Raw genomic sequence first — 22,502 nt, 5'->3', positions numbered from 1 at the left:
AAGAGGAGAGTGAAAATTCTGGGATATATTGTTTATTTTTCTATTTCTCTTCTCTTAGCCAAATAATTTTTTTTATAATGTTGTGTTAAGATTTAAATCCCACTGTGCCATAATTCGTTCAACAGGAGTTAACAGTATTGTAAATAATAATAAAAGTAACATGCCGGAGATTTTCGCCTCCGCCAGTTTTTTATAGACTAAACACTACTTTCTAAAGTACATCCTCCTCAGACACAAGACAAAGTTTATAATGCGAGTCTTAATCAAAATATAGTTATCAGGTCTGGGTACGCCCACAAACGCTTATAAAAGAAAACAGCGGTTGGTCCCACAGTTCTTGCCTTAATCCCTTGCTCCATGCTCTGTGTTGTGGGCCTGAGTGCCTTCAGAAGCAACGTCTTATTGTGCGTGCTTGTTATGTACAGTGTTAACAACAAAAAAAGCTTACCACAAGTTGGAGATATCCGGAGCGGCGGAAACGACAAGAAAAAAAACAGATGCCGGTGATTGGCGATTGGCCGCACTGGCAGCCTCACGATGGGCGTGTTGGTGACTCCCCAGCGCCTCTCGTTGCTATAGCGCAGCAGCTGGGATCGGTCACTTGTAGTGATATTTTTTTCGCCACTTTGCATACTCTGCTGGAAGTGCAGTTAAATCGAGATCGCACATGATGTTCTTGCTGAGCCTAAGGAACTTTGGACCTATTGACCGCGATACTAGACACTTAATTTTGACAAAACAAGCAGTTTGGGCAGTTAATGAGCGCGAGCGTATTGCTACAACAGTATACTGTGACTACATGGGGTCGTAGTGGACGTTTCGCGTCGCTGTTACACTCTGCTTGCGGAAATTATCTGTTTTTTAAATATACCGTGAAGTGCAGACGCATATATTATGATATGCGATTCGTGACGAAGATATGAACCCTTAAAGAACGAGTGGTAGGGCAAGTCTAGAGGAGAGTACAAAGAGTAAAAACACTCCTGAAATTTTGGTAATTGGCAATATCTCTCGCACAATCACCGTAATCCATCCCAATAATTACTCACCTTGTTTTAATGAGTGGCATCCCAGGTTGTCTTGGACATCGACGAAAATGGTCGTTCCGTTGTTTTTATGCATGCTTCGTCTTATTCTGAAGTTTCATCTCAAGGTGATACAGATGAAAGTCTTGCAATATGTTGAGGCTTATGCCCTAATTTCGCACAATAAATTTATTCAGTGACAATTAAGCATCAAAATTTTAAACCTGGGCCCATTTCTTGGAATTTATTTATTGTGCTTAGAACTTATACCTATCTCATTGAGAAAGCACAACTGGATCGAATTTAAGAAACTTGGGTAATAGTTCTTCATTATGAACGAACAAAATAAAATTGTGGCTGTACCTAGCTCTGCATATGGAAATCGGTTTCGAGTTGCGGTTTTTACTGATGTTTAAACCTTCGCTTAGAAACATAGTTATTGTAAGACTTACTAGTAGCACTGGTGTGAAGTCGCCATTCAGCTGCCATTTTTCGCGTACACTGTCTTCTTGCTCAGTGTTCCAGAAATAATTTCAATTGCTTGGGCGAGTATACCGTGCATTGTGACCTCTCTTGTACCGTACATGGACGCACATGTACTCTTTTCCCGTGTACAGTTAAGTGCAAGGTACGAGGCAGCTAGCTGCACAACGGTGAATGGCATAGGAAAGTTCCATGATGGCATCTGGCACCATACCTTTGACATTAAGAACATTTATTAATAGACGGCATAAACGGCGCATTGAATATAATACATTTCTTAGACTCGCAGCGCCCAGTATTCGAATGCTCCTTCCTGAGGAAGAGCAAAAACTGCAACAACTTAAGGTGCGGCGTTTCAGATGGGTGATGGAAATCATCCGCGCTCATTTCTTCTTCACGACAGGCATAGACTTATGCACTAGTACTTCTTGGAGAACAGCACCGCTCCTAATGGAGGTAATATTCCCGCAAATCTTTATGATGGCTCCTTTTTAATCTTTCTTCTCGAAGCTTCCAGCTAGCGTCTTTTGTTTTTTTTTTTTTGCTACGGAGGTTACTAGATTTTTATAGAAAGAGTGAAAGTATGTACAAATGTCTCATAGACGTTCAGGATTGTTATGGGCGTTTCCTGCTACTTGTGGTGAAAGTTCATTCCCTTTAAATTGAGTGCGGTCAAAATCAGCGAGCATTACTAACCGGCCGACATTGGTGCGCACATGATGTTATCGCCACCGCCGAGTCGTATTCTTTTTATCGACATAGGCTTGCCTAATATACAGTTTCCTTTGCACTCCAGTCCGCTGCGTACCGCCCATGTTTGTGCCCACAATGTCATCCAGGTACGTGACAATATAACAAATTATGTGTTCCATACAATACATTTAGAACTTGCATTTAAAACCTACCTTACAATTCGGTTGCATAATGATAAAGACCCAACTGAAGAATCAAACCTTACCGAACACAGCTCATGGCGTCAAGAAAAGAGCAGAACCCTAATCACATAAATACGAAAACCTAAGGGCTCTAGTCCCACTCAACAACAGGTCCTATCTCGTTCACGCACTTTTCAAGTTCACTTGCACAGGGAGCAGAGTTTAAACACTTCTGCAGGAACAGAGAAACACGCTGACTTCCTCGAAGTCTGATCTTCTTCCGGACAAACAAATAGTAGTACACAGCACCTATGGCAAACGTGGCCACAAGCATGGCGTACTGATACGCGTAGCGCCTGACTTGCACCAGAGTCACACCAGCAAGGACGACGCACACCAGCAAACGCAAAACGGCGATCACCGTTGGCACTCTGTACGGCCTAGGCGCGTCTCGCATGGAACGCCGCAAAAGGAGCAAGCTGACGACGCTGACCGCTTCCCAGACATTGCCCAGCAGGATGCTCACCTCTATCAAGAAGTGAACGGAGCCCACGAGGGTCAAGGTCAAGGACAAGATGCAGCGAGCGACCACGGCCGCCAGGGGCACAGAATTTTCCACGTGGACGAAGGACATGAATCGGGCCAGATGGCCTTCTCGACTAGCAGCGAAGAAGATCCTCGAAGAGGCGAGTACGTCCACGCATGTGGATCCGAAAACGGTCAGCGCGATGACCAGCGGCATGACGGCTCCCATGCCGCGGCCCCATGTGGCCCGAGCGAAGGTTACGGCGACCGCGTCCGTGCTTGCGATTGTCTGAGAGTCCAGGACGACAAAAAAGGCGAGGTTCACGAGCAAGTAAGTTATCACAGTTATGATGACGCTGACCGCTATGGCGACGGGTATGTTTCTGCCGGGGTTCTTGATCTCTTCAGCGACGCAATTGATGCAGTTCCTGCGCAATAAATCAGGCTGTAACGAGCAGTACTCTGAATTAAGGAAGTGGAAACAAAAAAACAAAATATTATTATTATTATTATTCCTGCAGTTCCTGCACAATGCAAATCTTTGACAATATTTCACGAGTCCCCACCTGACTGACACGAGGAAGATCCAGGCACAGGGCTCTTGCCCTTACCATGGTGCATGCGACTTTATGCAAACGCGCAAGGCATACGTTCGCGGATGAACGCCATTCGCACAATGTAGCCCGTTTGACAGTTCATTTTCCTCACCAGTCAGTTTACACCATTTAAACGCTGAGGGGTGAGCTCAGAGTAGATAATAAATCTAGCATCAGCCTGGTTAACAGTACCCTATCATAATGTACTGTCTTTAGCAAAATAAACAGGCTTTCGTGACCGTGGCGGAGCGGCAGCTCTGTGGTCGCCAGCCCTCGTTAGCTGTGAGGGTAATCTCCGTGCAGTCACCTAGTGACATTGTTATCCTGTTCTGGATAGTAAAATGCCTGCTGACGGCATAAGCAAGGGTAAGGACAATCTGGTTACTTTTGACAGAGAAGGTACCTGGACCCCAGAACACTGTAGAGTATGCAATGGGCACGAAAAAAGCGCTTTTAAAATTTCGGAGATACCCAAAGCTTAATAAGTACCCGCCGAGGAAATGTTGAGTGCATGCGTATGTTTTTTGTATGAATTCGTATTACCTCACCTTTATCACCTTCATCTGTGATAGCGTGAAAGGCACAATTAAGAAGATAGCATCTCAAGGGTTCCTCAGAGTGTGCCTGCCACTCTTCCTTTTTTCTGGTTGGACAAGCTATGCCTTATAATGTGACATTTGAGATGATTGCCCGTTTATGCTTGCTCTGCCTGTATTACTAGCGACGTTCTCATTGCACCTAAAAATGAAATAAGCAAGATGAATTACCATCCGGAATAGCAGTAGATGGCAGAATACGTAGCCGCTGCAAGATCTCCGACTGAGGGGTGAGTATCAGAATAAGGTTGAGTGTCCCAGATGTGATTTCCTGATCCCGTGGAAAAATAGAAGGCATAATTCAGACCACTCGGTTTTCATAATTCTAGCAGTATTGTGCGTAGTCTTGCAGGGAACCTACCTCGAAATGAGTACACGGCGCCAGTAATAATAACCGCATAGAGGAATGCGCACTTCAACCCAGAAAAAATGTCCTGGACTTTGGTAGACATCCTTATAGAGAAGCAGTTCATTGCCGTTGCTAAAGCTGCAGGTGATAGAAGAAAGTAAAGGACATGAAGGCCCGCCACACCTCAGGTACAGAAACTGAGGTACAAAGCCCGCGAGCTATACATAAATAAATTTTTAAATTTTGCTGTCTGTAGACTATATACATATGCGTACAACACAAAATCATCTCTTTTACTGTGCCTTGCCCAAAGCAATTCTAACTGTCACGATGTTTCTTACGGTCATATTACGGTGTGTTTAAATATTCTGCCATCGCGCATTTTAATTGTTCTAAGTGTGACTAGTTGCAGCAACAGGCCCCGTCTGAGGAACATTGCGCGCTTTCGGCCTCAACAGACATCACAAACAAAGCTCTTTGAGTAATCAGAGATGCCTAACTAGACAAAGGCATGCGCCTATAGCCTGGCTATTATCACAAGCGGTCGACGCAATGCTGAGTTGCACTTTTTGCTTCGCAAAATGAAAGGTTGTGAAGGCAATGCTACATACGTCGCTGCCACTTCGCAAAATCTTGTTCAGGGCAGACAAGACAGAGGAAGGGAGCCTTTAGACAATGCAGACATGAGAGACCTTGTTTGTTTTAACAGCAAGGAAACTGTGGCAAGTGTTGAAACTACATAATTTTTGTCTACCTTCTAGCAAAAAAAAAAAAGTACGTTTTCTCGAAGATAACAGAAATGCACAAGCGCTTCAGCGCCCTGCTAGCTGGCTGTCTCTAGGCTCGGTCCCTCTGGAATATATACAGAGCAGAGGAAATGTTATTTCAAAAAATTGTTCTTTAATGAGAATCGAGCCGTGTGGACTGTACATCGAATGTGGACTGTACACCAGAAATCACGTCATTATGCGCAAACTTGGTGCACAAACCGCCAACTGACAATTGCGATTTTTCTTCGCGTCACAGTACGACGTGTAAGCTCGCGTAAGGGTGCCAGCGACGAAGTGGGCCCTTCCACAGTCTTACAAAAATAGGCCGTCCGGGAAATAAGTTTCAGCGGGTGCTGACAGCACTTTCGCGCTATGTCAGCAGGTGGCAGCCGCTCTAGTGTTTAGCCGCTCATGCCGGAACCGCCATCAACACGATGCTCTATCCTCGTAGCGACAGAGTACGAAATGCAGGCCACCTACTAAGCAGGTTATGTATGGCTGCCCCTTATTCACGGAGCGCTTCCATGCTGGCGTTGGGTGTTCGGCAATTTGCATTCGTTCGCACAGGCTAAAAATGTGCAGTAAGATAGAAGTGAAATGATGTTCACAACTTTGTGCAATCATCATACTGCAACCGCATCTCTGAACACAGTATTCCGAGAGGTAATTAGCGCTTTGAATAATATTCACGAAGAATAAAAAGGTACCCTATTTGAAATTATATATACCGACTGAAAATACTGCTGCATTTTATCAGGGCATTTTGCTCCTTAAGACTTGTAGCAGATCATGTTAACTCTTTTTACCTCAACATTTATCCCTACTAGAGATATGTAACGTAGACCTTTTTTACATGGTCACATAACGTATTTGCTTTGGGTAACACGAAATGTTCCCTTCAGTGAGTAACAGATCTATGTCATTATTGCAGGCGGTATGTCTTCAACTACAGACACTGAAAATGTAGGGAAAATAAATAAATCGACCAGATATACCACAATTAACAGCAGGAGCTCTACTATATACGCCCCGCCCTCCACGCCCCTTCAAGTGCAACCTATCCTACCCCAGCGGTACCACGTGACCACAGCAGGGAAAATCTCGAGGTCACTCATCCCTGGGTGACCAAGAGGTGATTATGAGAATTATTAGGCTGGGAGAACTGCCCCATAACCCCTGACTACTTCAATGTCCTAACGCAATGTTTTTCACAATGCCTGCATAAGCTGGACTCTGAAAACAAAATGATTTCTTTAAAGCTTTTCAGAACAAAAGTTCTGAATAGAGTCAAGGTAAGAAAGAGAAACTAATATTGAGCTATCACGTAACTCGCACGTAATTTGCGAATCGCATGGACATTAGTTGCTTTTTTCAAAAATGGCTAACATTTTTCCTCTCCTTTCTTTAGCAACCCACATATTTATTTGCCCACTTTGAAGTCTTTTTGATCAGGATTCTTTGCACTCCTGCTTCCCGATGAATAATATTCATATACCTGCGATCAGGTAATGAAAATTGAGATCCTCAGACAGCCTCTTGTTTCCAATTAAATATTTACGTGTGGTGACAAAAACTGACGGCACAAATCAAGGAGTCATAGTTTGGCAATAAACGCAGTAGTTCTCTTGAGGAACTATCGTGTGTAACATTAGGTGAGATACCTGGCTTTTCCTATTTCAATAAATTTCAACTTAACATCTGCTCAGGAGGCAAATTAAAATTTTGAGGTGCTCAATTTGTTTCGTTTAATATGTAGGACTTTTTTAAATTCACGGGAAAACAACTGTTTTTGGCTGCGTAATTCTGCAGCAAAGAAGTCGCAAAAATTGATCCAGAAGTTCGGCAATCCAAGAAAGGCATTCCTGAGGAAAGTGATGGGTCAAGAAGGAGTAAAAACACGATGCTGAAACTATTTCTTCGTAGTTATCGCTTGTTTCTACGACTGTCAGATACGTTTTGAAGTTCAAAATACAGAAGTATTTTTTTTTTTGCGGTGTAAAATTTGCTCGCAATAAAAACTGCAAAATGGTGGCCTAAATCCTACTTTGTTCCAAAAATTTTTTAAACATCTAAAGTGGCTCGCAATTCTGGAGCAATAACAGAGCGCACCCTATATTTTTTAAACTTTGAAATTAAATCCCACATGCACTCTACACTTCATTTAGGCCCCTTTGAAAAGGCGAACGTTGTACAATTCGGCATTGAACTGAATTATTATATTTGCATTTTGGTTAGCACAGCGACACAGCTTCAAGAAATAATTTGAAGCTTGCTTTAGCATATTAGCCCTGTTTTTATTACGCTGAAACCCTAGTAAATTCTCTATGTCCACTCTCTCTCCAGGTGTCTGTAATGCCAGTGAAGAAATGTAATGTTATTGAAACATTTATTTATTGCTACTACGGCTCATTGAAGATTTTGTGCTTCTATTGTTATTTTATATCAATCTTATTTCATCCCTGACTGCACGTAGAAATTACGTGTTTTAGAACGGCGACTTTTTCGAATGCAAATTTCATAACGCGATATGAAGAAGCACTTTTTAACTAGTAAGTTAATTTTGACTAAGCCATAAGTCGGTGCAGGCTTAGTAATAACCTGACGGTAATACAGCATATTGTTCGGCAGAGCACATTTCGCCACTAACACTCTCGCCTCTTGTGTACAGGTTCGGCTAAGATATTATGAAACACTGTTCGGCGCTTCAGATTCTTTCTTACGTTCCGCATAGATTATGGTGTCTTGGTTCAATACACGAATGCACCAACGCCATAGACAAACTTGAGTATAAAGCACATTTAAATTTTTGCTAGGTAACGTGTGAAAGTGTTTGATGGGCGAAAATTTCTCCGTAATATAATGGCCGGGGCCGTACATAGCTTTCGAAGGCGGAGATAACAGAGGACATGGCAAAAAGAGTGCACACAAATACATAGAGCACGGAGTGAGTCATCTCCATTTCAGTGTCTCTGGCGAAGGTGCCTCAAACGTAGTGCGGAAAATTTGTTCACGCACATGACACCGTTTCCGTAAAATGCACTACAAAATAAAATGGGACAGTTCATGTCACTACTCCCGAACGTAAGGCCCCCCACAAGACGTACATTATTCCAGATCAGATTACACTCCGAAGGAGGTGTGTAGGGACGAACTTTCTGGCAGTTATCGCTCGTTATCGCGTAATTTATTTGTTCTTTTGCACTCTTCCATTCTGTCCTTAAAGTCAGCAAGCTTTCTGGACAGTACAATGTGCATGCTGATATCGTTTAGGTTTCTTTTTAGGCAGCCTACGATGTCACTCGTTGTTTCTATGGCCTCAAGTTCGGGCGAGAGAAAGTTGTCCAGTGCTTGTAAACTAGCCTGCCATAAAACGTTCCTCAATCAGTGATACATTCTATCTCAGCGAAGACTCTTTTTGTGTGGACATTTGTACCTCACGCGTTATCGCTTGCGTGTCGTAGCCCCATAAATACTGTATGTGGACCCATCTGGGCACCTTAATGTGTTTCAGGAAACAAGGCTGCTCACTAATAAAGAGTGACGAGACTAGTACGTTGACTTCGTAGGGTGGCGAGCAGTCTGGGTACGGTAGACTCAGCAGGTACGCAGAGAAGGTGAGCCCTTGTATGGAAGTGGCCGCGGGTTCCAAGAAAAAACATGTCCAGGCATAGAAGAATGCCGGAAGGTCACCACACACACCGTACGGCCGACCAGCAGCCAAAAAGAAGGCGTAATCGCCTCCAGATGCCGGTAGCAGCGCGCCTAGCTCAGCTGCGCAGAGGCCACCTGCAAGGACGAAGTCATATTACCAACCCGATCCAGCGGTAGAACTCTGGTGTTCTTATTTAAAGGCTGTCTAACTGTCTGCTTTTATCTGATGTCATGGCCATATAGACATTAGTTTAAAACAAGCACTTGATTTTAGAATGGAGCCCTTTATGATTATTTAAGCGTGCAAGCTGAAAGTAGTGTGGTTGCCAGCAACAGCCGATGGCCCACAGGTTGTTAAGCTGAAGAATTGCTGCTGTAAAGAGAGATTTTTTTTAGAACATCAGTCTATTAAACGACAGAAATGTTTCCTTATTATTGCGCGTGTAAACTTATGACTGATTTTTGCGCGGGTAACGGGAGAGCGATAGACATAAGCGGTCTTTATAAGGCCCGTAATGTGCGTCCTTGTTCTATGGCGGGGCATTTCCAGCTCACACTCTCTATCTGCTTTTTGCAGGCAGAGTTGTGGTGATTCACTTGGGTGGAGCGCCACTGCAGACGGACTTAATTTGGCTCAGTTTTTTCTCAACTTTGGGTAGTCGTTTACAAGTACACAAACCAAGCTTTCGTTTCCTCCTGCGTGTCTAATGCGGCTTTTATCATCCCACGCCAACAAAAGTGACTTTTTATATTTTTATTATGGATAGAGAGATCGTCTCATTACGGTAATGAGAGCTACCCTCCACGGAAACTGGCCGCTTCGATTCCCAAAATGATCGCATAACAGTAAAAACAACTATTCTGGAACGCACCAATTCGCTATATGCAGTACAACTCCGGCCCAACTACAGCAGGAAAGCTATAAATGTTCATCTCTGCCCAACCCGACGTTCTCTAACAAGAGATGGTCCCTCATAGCTGCATAGCTAATGGAAATAGTTTAAACAAAGGTAGTTGCTCCGAAAATAACTGGGGGATTCGAAGGATGTGATTGAATATCGTGTGCAAGGATGGAATACTAAGTATTCTGGCGTGACAGTTCAGTACAGCCAATCGACTCATAGTGCGCACTCTGAGCACAACCTGGGTCGGAAATAGTGAAAGGAACTTTGCAGAGAGCCTCCTGAATACACAGAAATTCAACACAATGGAGAGTTGTGTGACATGGATCTAGTGTCTTTACGATGGGAATTTCGGTCGCTACAAGAAATTTATCTTGCAATATAGTACAAAATGATATCTTTTTGCGGAGAGAAAGTACTGCTTTCTGTTGGATTAATTACAAGGAGAGTTTAAAAATGTTAATGAAGTTGCTTTGCGTTCATGAAATTCTCGCAGGTGATGTGACGCTGAATTTCGTTTTCTTCTTGAGCAGGAAGCGTTGCCGAAACGGTTTCTGTGTACCGATGCAAACAAATCTAATCAGAGCACGTTCTCGCCTTCTATTCATTTGGTTAGCAGCATATTGTTGAATTAGGAAGTACTGGTACCATATCTCATGGCGCCATATCAGTGGTACCATATCTCATAGCAACACAATCACTTTTTGTGTCTGGGATGCGACGTGACTGCAGAATAAAAAGAATGTCTGCAGTTTAGTTATCTCTGCATATGTGCATTTCCAGCTCCTATAATACACGCTTTGCCGTAACGCTTTGTAAAAGAACAACAAAGAACAAAGCTTATGTAGTTACGGAAAATTAAGCACACCAGATGTATATGCAAATTCTTTTAGTCTCATTGCATTTTCTAAGCACGGAAAGCTAGAACGTTAGGGAATGCTCATTTTAAACAATAGCAGCTGCCCACGACATACAAGATTACCGTGCGGAAGTTGGAGCGACTGGGTTGTTGAGCAGCGTAACTAGGAGCGAGTACCGCCATTTTTGTTGAATCTTCCTAGACATTCGCGCGCCCCGCCGCTCTAGGACTGGTGCCGCCATCTCATTTTGAGGAGGCGTACTACAACTTTTATCTTCATTTGTTTATAAGTGCAGATTGGCCTTCTGCTAAGAGTTCCGACAGGTGCCGCTTTTGTACATCGAAATAATGCGCACAGAAATTGTGAGGCACAACAGCAGGAAGATAGTAAGACAGGCGCTGAACAATTCAAAATTTTGAACACTGGCAACGGTTGCATATTTAACAAACCTTCCAACACCGTCCTCCCTTTTGAATTCCTGACTGACGCTTGGAAAAGAGAGATATCTTTTTGCATATGCTTCTTACAAAATTAAGTAGTATACTGACAACCCGAGCAGCCACTATCTAGTCTGGTTCGTCGCAAAAAAGAATTAGAAATGTTGCAGATAACGGCAGCGCAAAAAAAAAAAAAATTAAGGTACTAATTTTGTCGTCCGCTGCACGGCACAAGAGGCTACAGAAGGCAAATAAAGAAACCTTACTCTAATGCCTAGTTTTCGGAGCCTATCACGTTGTCACAGTGCCCGCAGCACTGCAAATAATATCGAATTCTATTCATCGGCCCCTGCTTCAGCGAAATAGTCAACTCCTCTAAAGCAAGGTTAACTACGCTCATTTATGTAAAATGTGACGCGAGATCACAAAAAATAGCCCCTTTTCTAAGAATTTAACGACAGTTCTGAACACATTCTTCAATTACTTCTGTAAACGAAGTGAGAACTTGGATATTGTTTCTTGTGTTGCCGTTTGAATTTTTATTTTCTTTTACATCCGCTGGACACCACAAGCATCTTTATACATAGACTTTTGCTTACGTTGAGGTATAACTGACCAGAAACAATACCATGACATGCGTGGCCATTGGGTCCGGTTGGTGCATATTGCCAGAAGAAAGGAAACAGCGTGCAAATGTGATCGGCAGAAGTGGAGACTAGTGCACTCTCGGCAGGAAAAGTAAGAGATTGTGAAAACGGCTTTAATGTTTTATTCCAGTGCAAATAAATCACGCAGACAGAAATAACGAGCGCGACAAAGAGACCTACCATGCGTAGCGTTCATATCGACGCCGTGAACGCTTACGGCTGTTGCAGAATTCATCAAATAAAGTTTTAACCGGATTTACGCGGTGCAGATCCTTCTCTGGGCCATAGTACGAGTGGCATGCAAACAATTCTCTTAGGTAGACTGTTATTATGTATGAAACCGCAAAAACATCGACAATTAATACTAGGAAGCCTTATTCAACCGGACTGGTATGCAATTCTTTTAGCTAGTAATGTTCCGGAAAGTTTTCAGCAGCAAGCTTTGTCACTGTGCAGTGGACAGACTGATTCCTAAAGCCGTAGTATATCGCTTGTCTGTTGTTAGTGGTACTGCCTGATTATCTTTGAGTCGCAAATTTATGTGGAATGCTAAGAGATTGTATACAGTGCAAGGCTAGTTGCTTGTGCGTAGACCGGTTAAGGCAATTGCTGTGCTTACGTAAACGTTCGCCGGTACATCACTCGGTTTGTCCAGTATAGAAGCATCCGCAACAGAGTGGAATACTGTGCCTCTCAAGGGGCGAGCAGTTAGCAACTAAATCTACGCACGGATTCGTTCCCACGGGGCTGCCGTCAATGTTTTTATTGATTTATTTATTGTTTAGTAACAGCCTAGAATGCTCTCACGGTGTTAGGAGTCGAGATAGCTACCTCAACGCATGAGCACCTAACTATGATGTTTAGGCTGTAGTATACATGGAAGCAGGAAATAACAGTCACCTTGCTGTTAACTTGGTAAGGCTTACTTTGGTTAAGTAAGGCTTATTTAAACGCACATGTGTCAGGTTCACAACTCCAGTGAGGCTTCCTTGTATAGTCCCCCAGCGGCAAGAGCAACTTGTCCTTTTTCTCTTGCTGTTTATCGCGCGATGATAAAATACAATGGTTTTCATCCATATTTTTGGACACTCAAGTTCACCACGAAAATTATTTTGCCCTGAATGAATTCGCGTCATGAAACCAGGAAAAAATAGGGAATCCATTTACCTATTAATGCGTTGACTCCGCCGAGAGTCCATAGTAGAAGGTCTATGGTAATCGTCTTCGAGTTTCGCAGAACGTTTCCCGGTGTGATGAAAATACCAGTACCTTAAAGAAAGCAATTCAACTGTTCAATGGAATAACTTTTCACATCTACTGAGCAGATTTACTGCTCTGGGTTGGAAAGTTTCAGAAATACTTAAGAAGTTACAGCCAGGTCAGTGAAAGGAGCATAACTTATGTTCACTTATTCAATCGCATATATTGATGTTAAAAAGGGGCGAACCCACACTGGCTTCGAAGGCAAAGTGAATGGGTACAGAACGTCTCACCTATGATGGCTCCGAGGAGTAGCGTGATGCTGCTGAATAGACCTACGTCTCTCTTCAGCGTAAATTCCTGACTCCGCTTCTGCGTATCTTGGGGAAGCAAACTGCAGCTGTCGTCATCTCCCCTGTAATCCTCGTCGAAATCATTGAGCGCATTGTATCCGGCTCCGTTTGCGCGCCGTTGCTTGTCGCGACAGGAAGCCGGTTTCTTTCTCGAGAACAATGCTGAAATGAAACGAAATCCCCAGTGCATGAACCCTACACCAGTCGCCTGAGAAGTATAAAATCTCGGTTCCCTTTCATTACAGCATGAGAAAGAATCCATAACTACAGCGCAAACGACAGGACAGAGATGAAGAAGGGACACCACACAGCGCTGTGTGGTGTCCCTTCTTCATCTCTGTCCTGTCGTTTGCGCTGTAGTTATGGATCATCGTAAACACCAACTCGCCCAACAAATGCTTTTGATGAGAAAGAAGCACGGAATATGAAATATATAATTTAAAAATAAAAATAATAATAATAATTGGTTTTTGGGAAACAAAATGGCGCAGTATCTGTCTCGCATCTAGGTGGACACCTGAACCGCGCCGTAAGGGAAAGGATAAAGGAGGGAGTGAAAGAAGAAAGGAAGAACGAGGTGCCGTAGTGAAGTGCTCCGGAATAATTTAGACCACCTGGGGATCTTTAACGTGCACTGACATCGCAGAGCACACGGGCGCCTTAGCGTTTTGCCTCCATAAAAACGCAGCCGCCGCGGTCGGGTTCGAACCCGGGAACTCCAGATCAGTAGCCGAGCGCCCTAACCACTGCATCACCGCGGCGGGTAATCAATAATTTGCAAAATTGGTTTTCAGCATGCGTCCGGTATGCGGAAGATGAGGGGTTTGAACCTTAGTGTCGTCAGGTACCCACCTAAAAGCCAGTGAGTACAGATTTCCCCCTGGATTCGCCTGTTTTCGGGTGATTTGCTTTAAAAAAAAACGCTTTTGGACTCCACCTCCTTCAAGAACAGAAAAATACGTTAATCACTCCACTCTTGGGCCAAGTTGACCTTGTTTCGTCTATCAATTAAAAAAAATCGTCATCTTCATCATACCCTATCTGGAGCACTTCATGGCAACAAGGTTTATGGTCTTTACTGGCCCTGTCGGCGCAAGCAGTCCCTTCCGCAAAGCTCGTTACATCCTCCGTATTCCCACATACTCCGCATTAAGCATGGTGTGTTTGGCTTCATTCGGACACGGTGGATCCCCGACGAGCTCCGGTGGAACGAAAGTTGCTTTTCACGCTGTCCTAGAACTGGACACACGTATAGTTGTTTTTCTCCGTCTCCGTGCAACCTCTACTGTTTGGAACATGTGAAGCAAACATTGCTGCTTAAGATGTTTCGGCATCTTCAGCTATTTAGTTCTGCAGTAAATATGACAATCGTCTCTAAATTGTAACTCAGAGCTCACAGCTTAAAAGCAACAGGAAATTCCGTACGCTAGATAAAAGAGGCATGAATATGAATGTTCTGGTTATGTTTTCTACTGAGAATTAGGGTGAGAGTACGTACGCCGGTACACGCAGAAATAGCGTAGAATGACAGGCTACGAGCAAAGTATCAGAGTCAATAAACACGCATACGCAGAAAAAACTGACATCCAAGTAGAACCCTGTTGCAGCGAAACGCAGTACTGCTAGTATGCTCTCATGAAACGTGGAGTTTAAATTGTCGTAGACCATTTCCAAACATTTAAGAGCACACATTTTTACTCTAAAATTGAATAAAATATTCCGAATAAATTCTGCGGTAAGGAGAAAAATGTGAAATTTCAGAAGTACAGGACACTTAGACCTTTCTTCGCTTAAATATATGCAGTTATGTTTGAAAAATTGCGCGGGTGCGAGTGCTACAAAACTAAAGCTACAGAGAATGTTTGCTACGTTCAAATCAGTGCGAAAGCGTGGATTTGGGCTGCATAGAAGGCGACGATGAGCGGGCAGTGCCGCGAGACGGAGCGCTTGGGTTTGGCCAGCTGCGAAGAAACAACGGACGATCTACCCACCAGATCAGTGCTTACGCACTAATAAGCACATAATGTTCATTTACTGCAGGTTAAAATGTATGTTATTCGGTTGGGTTTTTTTTTTCAATGGCATATTTGAATTTTCCTGCAATCACAATCTTTCATTTTCTTTACTTGTCTCTGATGGAAGCCTTTGAGAGCACAAAAACGCTTGAAGGCATAGGCTCTGCTTGTGCTTTACAAAGTGTTCGTCATGTTTTCTGCGTAGTAGTAGGTATTCATTGCTTTTTTTTGTACGTTGAGACTACCCTACTATGAAAGAGAGCGCGATAGTGTGGCTAGAGCTTCAGGTCTTGCAATAAAGCCATTTAATTAAATGTAGTACCACCAGAACAACACAACATCGCGTTTTGCCACCCATATTGCGTGTTACTGAAACAAATCTTTCCTAATTATCCAGTGCGCAAAAATGATTAAACTTCCCATAATAGAAGACAAAATCTAATTGTATTAACAAAACACTTGTTAACTTTACACTCAGTTGTTGTGGACACTTTTTGTCCCACTCTCCCTTACTCCTCACAGCGTTCACGCCCCCAGTCAAATTAGGCACTACTAATAAGAGATACATACTTCTTATGGACACTTCAACAACACATGCCTCGGGCAGGGTTGTGCCCAAAATGTTACTCTTGCCTAACGGCGACATTAGAAAGAAGAGCGACGGCAATGCCGGAATGCTGCTTTGCAAGGCTGTTTGGTCGATGATATAAGACCGGGAGATAGCAAGTGCGAACGGGAGGTGTATAGCGAACCCTTACTCGATGAAAGTGAATTTCGTCCAGCTGGCGGACAGATTTTCTTCATTACTGGTGTCGCACTGTTGGTTTTGGACACTTCTGTCAGCTCATCTTTTTGGTGTGTTCGTTTATCGCTTCCGAAGTGTCTAAAAACACGTCTAACGTACTCACTTCCTTCTACGTAAAGGTACGGCGGACGTAGCTGTGAACCCATGGCGAAATGCAAGTCAAACAAATTCCTCTCATTCGAGTTGCTCGCCGCTTCTCAACGCAAAGCGTATACAGGTCACATGCTACCTTCACTCCTTTCGAGGCGCGGCATAGAGAAGTTTCTCTTTCTCAGATTTCCGCACTTCCACAGATCGCACAGGTCGGCGTCCTCACGATACCACCGCTGTCACTTGCACCCTGGTTGCATGCTTGCGACTGCGTGACGTGATGTGGCGTACGCCAGCAGAGATCGCGTTCTCCCTGTGCCTTCGCTTCGTACTAATTTAGCAGTGTCATGACGGATCACTTCGATGTCCTCGTATAATTTAAACAAACTATCACCAGCATTGGCCCCGCCTGCAAGACTGCACCGAGAGCTGAAGCGCAGATACATCTACTGAAAATAAGGTTTTCTTACCCATCGCAACTAGAATCTCACAAAGCAAAGCAGGCATCCATAATATGCCGTAGTACTTACAAAGAAATTTTGCTACCAGTTCTTTACATGAAGATGCAGCGAATAGGATGGTAATCTCTTAATTATTTCAATTCTACCTCACAGCTGTGGCAAAAGAAATAACATGACAAACTCATTCGAGGATTACTGGGGCAGCGGCGACGGCCAGGAGAGCGAGCCTGTCGTGCTCGAACACAATGCACGAGGGAGAAACAATTGCAAATCTGGAAGCGTGAACAATCCACTTCCGGGAAAAACAAGGAAGTTGTTTGCAGGAGAATAGACAAGCGCTTAACCCGCAGTTTAGTCTTTGGCGCTAATGGTCACGTATATGAAGTTTAAAGCCAGTGGGTTTGAGTCTTGCGTGAGCCGAAGGGCCCCCCTGAACCGTCGCCACACGCCACACACATATCTGGAGCATCAATGCAGCGCACGCTAGACATCAACTGGATCACTGCGCCTCGCCCCACGAAAGCAACTCCCCAAGTTCAGTAACAGGGCTTCGGCACAAGGCAGGAATTCCCATGTTGCCTCATGTCGGCGTAGAAATAGCCGTGACTAATTTTGCAATTCACGCACAGCAACCAAACGACGTGCGACAAAGCGGTAGAAATATGTACAAACGGCACATGATGTTTACAGTGCGTGGAACAGCACGAGCATTGCTGGCGTACTGAAACTATGCCCTGCTCTGAACAGCAATCGTTCCATTCCGGGCAGTGGGCAAACATTCTTGAACCGGAGGTATAACTATCGTAGTACATCAATGGTAATCCAAACTAGCGTAACGAGGTCGCAACGGATTGGGTCGCCAGGCAAGCATCAAATGACAATGAGCTTCTACCTATGCCACCGCGCGACCCACACCATGGACATGAATTTACCCACCGTCGCGTCCTCGATACCAAAATCTAAGAGAACAATATTTTTTTTAGATACGTTGGGGCATTGAAAAACACTGATCTAATCTACCTGACGTGCGCGGAAAAATTATGTACCCTGTCCGTCTGACCTACATTTAGTCCCAGCCTTTCTTTTTAGGCACACCCAGCCAATTCGTGACAAAAGCCTTTTTGGAAGGGAACCCATTCATGAACGCAATTTTTTCATATGTTGGAATACTTCCCTATAGCAATCAACGTATCTGCAGATCATCCGACGGTGGTCTTGAATTTTTTCTCCTATTAATGATTTTGCTACCGTCAAAAGCGTTCGCAGATGTTTTTTTATGGCAGGCTTAACTGTTGGATGTGAGCAATGGAAAGAGTTCAAAAGAAAAATTTTGCTACATATCAGAAGAATGGTAATCTTTAAAGTTACCGTAAGAGTATCTTACAATTTTCCAATCTTCAAAAATTTTGCGCGATATTGCTGGACATGGTTTTCCCCTGATGCCTGCAGAACGTGTCTGCCGATCGGCGCTTGGTGGGCTGGCATGCAGCTTTCCTTCGTAATGAACTCAGCGGCAACTCAGCGCTTTCCCCGCGCGTGTTTCCGGCGTCGCCACCCGGTCGTTCGTCAATCCACACTGCTCCTTTCCCAAGCGTGTTTTCCGCTGTGCGCGGCAGCGCGTGGTGGGTTTTCACACCCCGGATAAATGCTTGCAGGTTTATCTCGGCCACGCGTGGATTGCCCCTACTGCATGAAACATCCCTTCATACAGCAGGTAGCTTGCCTTTGCGCCTGCCTCAGTGGAGCCCCAGTAGAGGCCTTTGGGGGATTTTATCTACTTTTGCAACTACACGGATGGATACCGGTTCGTGATCCGTGCAAACACAGAGGCGTTCCGGTGAAGTGAGCAACTGCGGTAGCTGTAGAAAAGATGCTGGTGCTTTGAATACGTTGGGCGCCGTCACAAGCGCACCTGTGCAAATGCAGAGCACAAGTGCAGAGTACGGCTGCCATTTCAAAGGTGCGCTGTGAACGGAATAAAGAGCAAAAATGACCTGACACAGGAGATACGGACAGGGGAGAGCGCGCAGAGGAATGTCAAAACATAACTCCACAGTATGGTTCTGGCATGGAAAGTCCATCTCAGTCCCTCTTCTCTGCCTTACATACTTCTGGCTGGATCTTATTGGGTCCTTGGTACATCAAAACACCTAAAACTTGTTCTTCTGCTACTGGGTCCATGCTACCCGCAGAGCTGCACCATGCATCCATGAGGAGCAGGAGCAGTCATCTCTCCATCTTTGCACCTACATCTGTCACTCTCATTAGAGTGTAACTTCGCTAAGCTGTGGTACTCCAAACAGAGCGCCGTCAGCTTGAGTTGAACCGCATCACACTTCAACGACACTATCCAGCCCTGAGCTGAGCTTGCAAAAAGCTGTGTTGGAGTCAGTCTATGGTATGTGCATTGTACGCCTTAGGTGCTGCTTTTGCGTCGACGCGACAAGTTGATGCGAGAAGTCGATGCGACAAGTAATTTTAGGTCACATAAACACACGTCTGTGACGCGTTTTCGGCACCTCTTATCTGTGTGGTATGCGATGTTTAGCGCCCCGAAGGTACTAAAGGGTTATGAAAGGCACTGTGGTGTACGGCACCGGTTTAATTTCGGCCACCTTTACCGCACACTGACGTTGCACTGAATGTGAGCTGGTTTGCATTTTGCACCTCGAAATGCGACAGCCGCGGACGGGACACCATCCCGCAACCTTGGGCACGACAGCTCAGCATCATAGGCACTTGCACGATTATATCAGCCGCAACTTGTGAAACAAAATCAAAACGATGGACATTCGTGGTCTGTGGCGTTTCTTTTCACGAAGTATTTCGAAATGTCCTGCAAATAAATGGCTTACTCTCAATGCCGGAAAAACAATGTTCACGGTGTTTTTTACTCAAGCAGAAAGAACATGAGCTGTCACCGCATAGCACTATGTCCTAACGGAAAGCGTTTTCTTAGTGTTTCTCAATGCACAAAATGTGGATGTGTTTCTCGACTCGCTTGTGCACTGGAAACAACATGGTTGATAATTTTCCTTTAAACTAGGTTGCACGGCCACGTAATGTTAGGAGCCGCAGAATGGTTTTTTCTGACCGCTTCTATCCGTAATGCATTTCGGTCGACTAAAATATTCTGTGGCTCCCAATAAAACGTGTCAGCAAAACCCTTTTAATCCAAAGCTATAAACTATGTTGTTTATAACTGCTTTAAAGTAGCTTATGCTGTCACGTTTTATTAAGAGATTTCGTGCGTAATGTATTTCGCCGCCGTGGTGACTAAGTGGTTAAGGTGCTCGCCTGCTGACCCCAAAGGCGCATTGTCGACCCCGGCCGTGACGTTCGCATTTCGATGGAGGAAAAATGCTAAAGGGTGTCTACTGTGCGATGTGAGTGCACGTTAAAAAACCCCAGGTACTCGAAATTGTCAGGAGCCAATGACTGCGTCCTTTATAGCCTTAGTCGCTTAGGTACCTTACGCCCCAAAGGACCATATACCACAACCATAATGTATTTCCCGTTCTTGCGCAGTCCGCAATGTTTCAATGGCATGCGGTAAACCAAAATATATTTGGATCCAATTTGTCGCCTACAGAAACGTGCCCTCCGTATTCTTTCTTGGTGTCTGCGCACCGGAGCAGAACACTTTTTCAACAGTTGCGCACATTACCGATATCAACGACATATAAAACGAAAACAGCTCGAAGAGTAAACGCCGCCTTAAGAAGTGATTATCTGCAGCCCCTCACACTTCTCAAAGTCACTGGTGAGACAAACAAGTTGAGCCAATAGTAATTAACTGAACCTGCAAACCTGTTATTATCGTCATAATGGAACGCGTCTAGTTTAGCGCTGCCAGTGTAATAAATAACGTTTCTGATGCCTTCAAATAAAAGCATATCACTTTTTTTACTATATTGAAAACATTTTCTTATACTGCCAGGAAATAAGGAAATGTCAAATTGATTATGTTTGGGATTAAATTTTTTTTTCATTTCTCCCCGCCGTCCCTATTTCGAGCTAGAAAAGCGCAAACGTTTGTGAATTTATTGATTTAAATAGCAAAAAACCAATTTCGTCATTCAGTGTGCATAATCGCACTCAGATTTAATGGCGCACCTTTTTCCAAATTGTGAAGCCTGCGGGCAGAATCACAGGACTCGCCGAGATGCCTTCGTACGCCTCAGGATCCCTGTCCGCGAATTTTTGGTTCTGAATCTGCGTCGGTGCTGCGCTTAATCTTGAAAAGAAATTATTAGCACATTCTGCTCGCTTTAACATATTCCTCTGCTCATGCTTATCCACGCAGTTTGATGAAGACAACAGAGAGCCGATTGTGGTTGTCACTGCGGCTGCAGTCATCTGGTTTTTGCAACAATGACGGCAGCTACGATATCATTTGCTCGCTTCAACTCCACTAATGCGCAATTTGTGGAGCTAAAAACAATCTTGACAGTAATTTCGAGAGTTATAATGTCTGTAAACAGCAGTGATCTATGGCAAATGCTGCTGATCTGGTCACGTGGCACTTAGTTTTAAAGGCTTGCCGCATAGGAACAATGCCGTGAAAGAAAACTTCTGTAGTAACTCGCTCTACGGAACAGTAAATGTTTCGGTTCAAAAAGTGGCAGAATTAGACGGTTTTCAGGTACAATCTAAAAGCATATCCCTAGGAATGTTCCGCAACTGTATATTCTGCCAAGGCTCCCTATAAACTTTTTTGCTTTCTTTCTTCTTGTCATTCAGATAAAGGCTTAGTTCCTTGCATAACACAGCTTGAAGCCGGTGACGACTACCTGAAATGTCTTTTTTCTCCGTTTTTGAGCGAAACATCGCACCCGAGGCTGTGCACTGCAGTAATCTGCAAATACCAACGTAAGCATGTTGTAAGCATTAACCTGCTTGTTATTTTTAACTCGTCATTTACGGGAAAGACCGAGAAAAAAGATGGAACGTCCAGTGACGAGGAAGGTCACACTTCGCACTGTAGCTGGATAGCATATTAAAACGCAACTCGAAATCTGGAGATGACTCACTCATTTCCAGACAGGCCGAGTACACGTGGACTCCTCAAAAACTTGACGCCGTCTAGGCTAAGCCACAGTCAACGTCACGCGTTCATACATTCCGGGAATTCTTCACACCACCGTTACACATCACAACGTTACGTGCACGAAAGTACGCCGGCGACGTCATCCTTCCGTCGCGCCGCCGATATATCCACCGGAAAAAGAAAAGAATAAAACATCCGTCTGTCGCGCATTAGCAGCTGAAACCAGGCATGCGTGGCTCCACATGTGTCCAATGTTGCTGTCGTCCCTCCGGCTGCGGCTATGGGGCGCCTCGGCGCTCAGAGCGACTAGACCGTTCAGGCGCGCAAAGCGCAGCAGCAGCTGTCTGTGCGACGGGGCTAGGCGGCAGCGACCTCCCTGTTCGAGTGCTTTTTTTTTTCAGCCGCCTTGTCGCGACGGTGAGTGCTTTTCGGCTCGAAGCCGCGTGCGCAGGCGCGCTGTGGCAATCTCGAGCTTGTCGCTGGGGTCAGGCGTCAGGCGTGCACCGGTTGCTGCGACTGCGTTTTGATGCTGAGATGCACCGCGCCCGACGCGTCAAACCAATCGTTTTGTATGTGCAGCTTTATCGTATATCCCGGGGAGGCTGCACTTGCGCACACACTGCGGCGAAGCAAGATTTGTTTCTCCCTGTTATGTGCCTATCACAGCCAACGAATATTTTTGCTACAGGAGGTGGCCCAGAAACGCTGTAGAATGGTAATATTTTATAATATTAAGGGGAAACGTACGGACTGCAGGTTGCGGAGACCATACGCAGTGGCGCACCTTTAGGATTGTGCCACTGCCTTACGAT

At 44.5% G+C, this 22,502-nt stretch overlaps 1 protein-coding gene across 3 annotated transcripts; it reads right to left on the bottom strand.

The window, feature by feature from the left end:
* Positions 1-1,201: 1,201 nt before the first annotated feature.
* LOC144103964 (Y+L amino acid transporter 2-like) lies at positions 1,202-22,088 on the bottom strand. 3 transcript variants are annotated; one of them, XM_077636708.1, is made up of 7 exons: positions 21,674-22,088; positions 13,210-13,431; positions 12,884-12,985; positions 8,748-9,005; positions 4,462-4,587; positions 4,272-4,371; positions 1,202-3,336 (listed from the first exon to the last, which is right to left on the bottom strand). In XM_077636708.1, the coding sequence occupies exons 1-7, from the start codon at positions 21,675-21,677 to the stop codon at positions 2,535-2,537; spliced, it is 1,614 nt and encodes a 537-aa protein (XP_077492834.1). In that variant the 5' UTR covers positions 21,678-22,088; the 3' UTR covers positions 1,202-2,534. The 3 variants fall into 3 exon arrangements, with proteins under 3 accessions (XP_077492834.1, XP_077492835.1, XP_077492836.1); XM_077636709.1 differs by lacking the exon at positions 4,462-4,587; XM_077636710.1 differs by lacking the exon at positions 8,748-9,005.
* Between the last annotated feature and the right edge of the window lie 414 nt (positions 22,089-22,502).

The sequence above is a fragment of the Amblyomma americanum genome, chromosome 9 (assembly GCF_052857255.1).
Source record: "Amblyomma americanum isolate KBUSLIRL-KWMA chromosome 9, ASM5285725v1, whole genome shotgun sequence".
Lineage (NCBI taxonomy): Eukaryota > Metazoa > Arthropoda > Arachnida > Ixodida > Ixodidae > Amblyomma > Amblyomma americanum.
The sequence above is the reverse complement of the archived record's forward strand: the minus strand, read 5'-3'. Positions and strand labels throughout refer to the sequence as shown.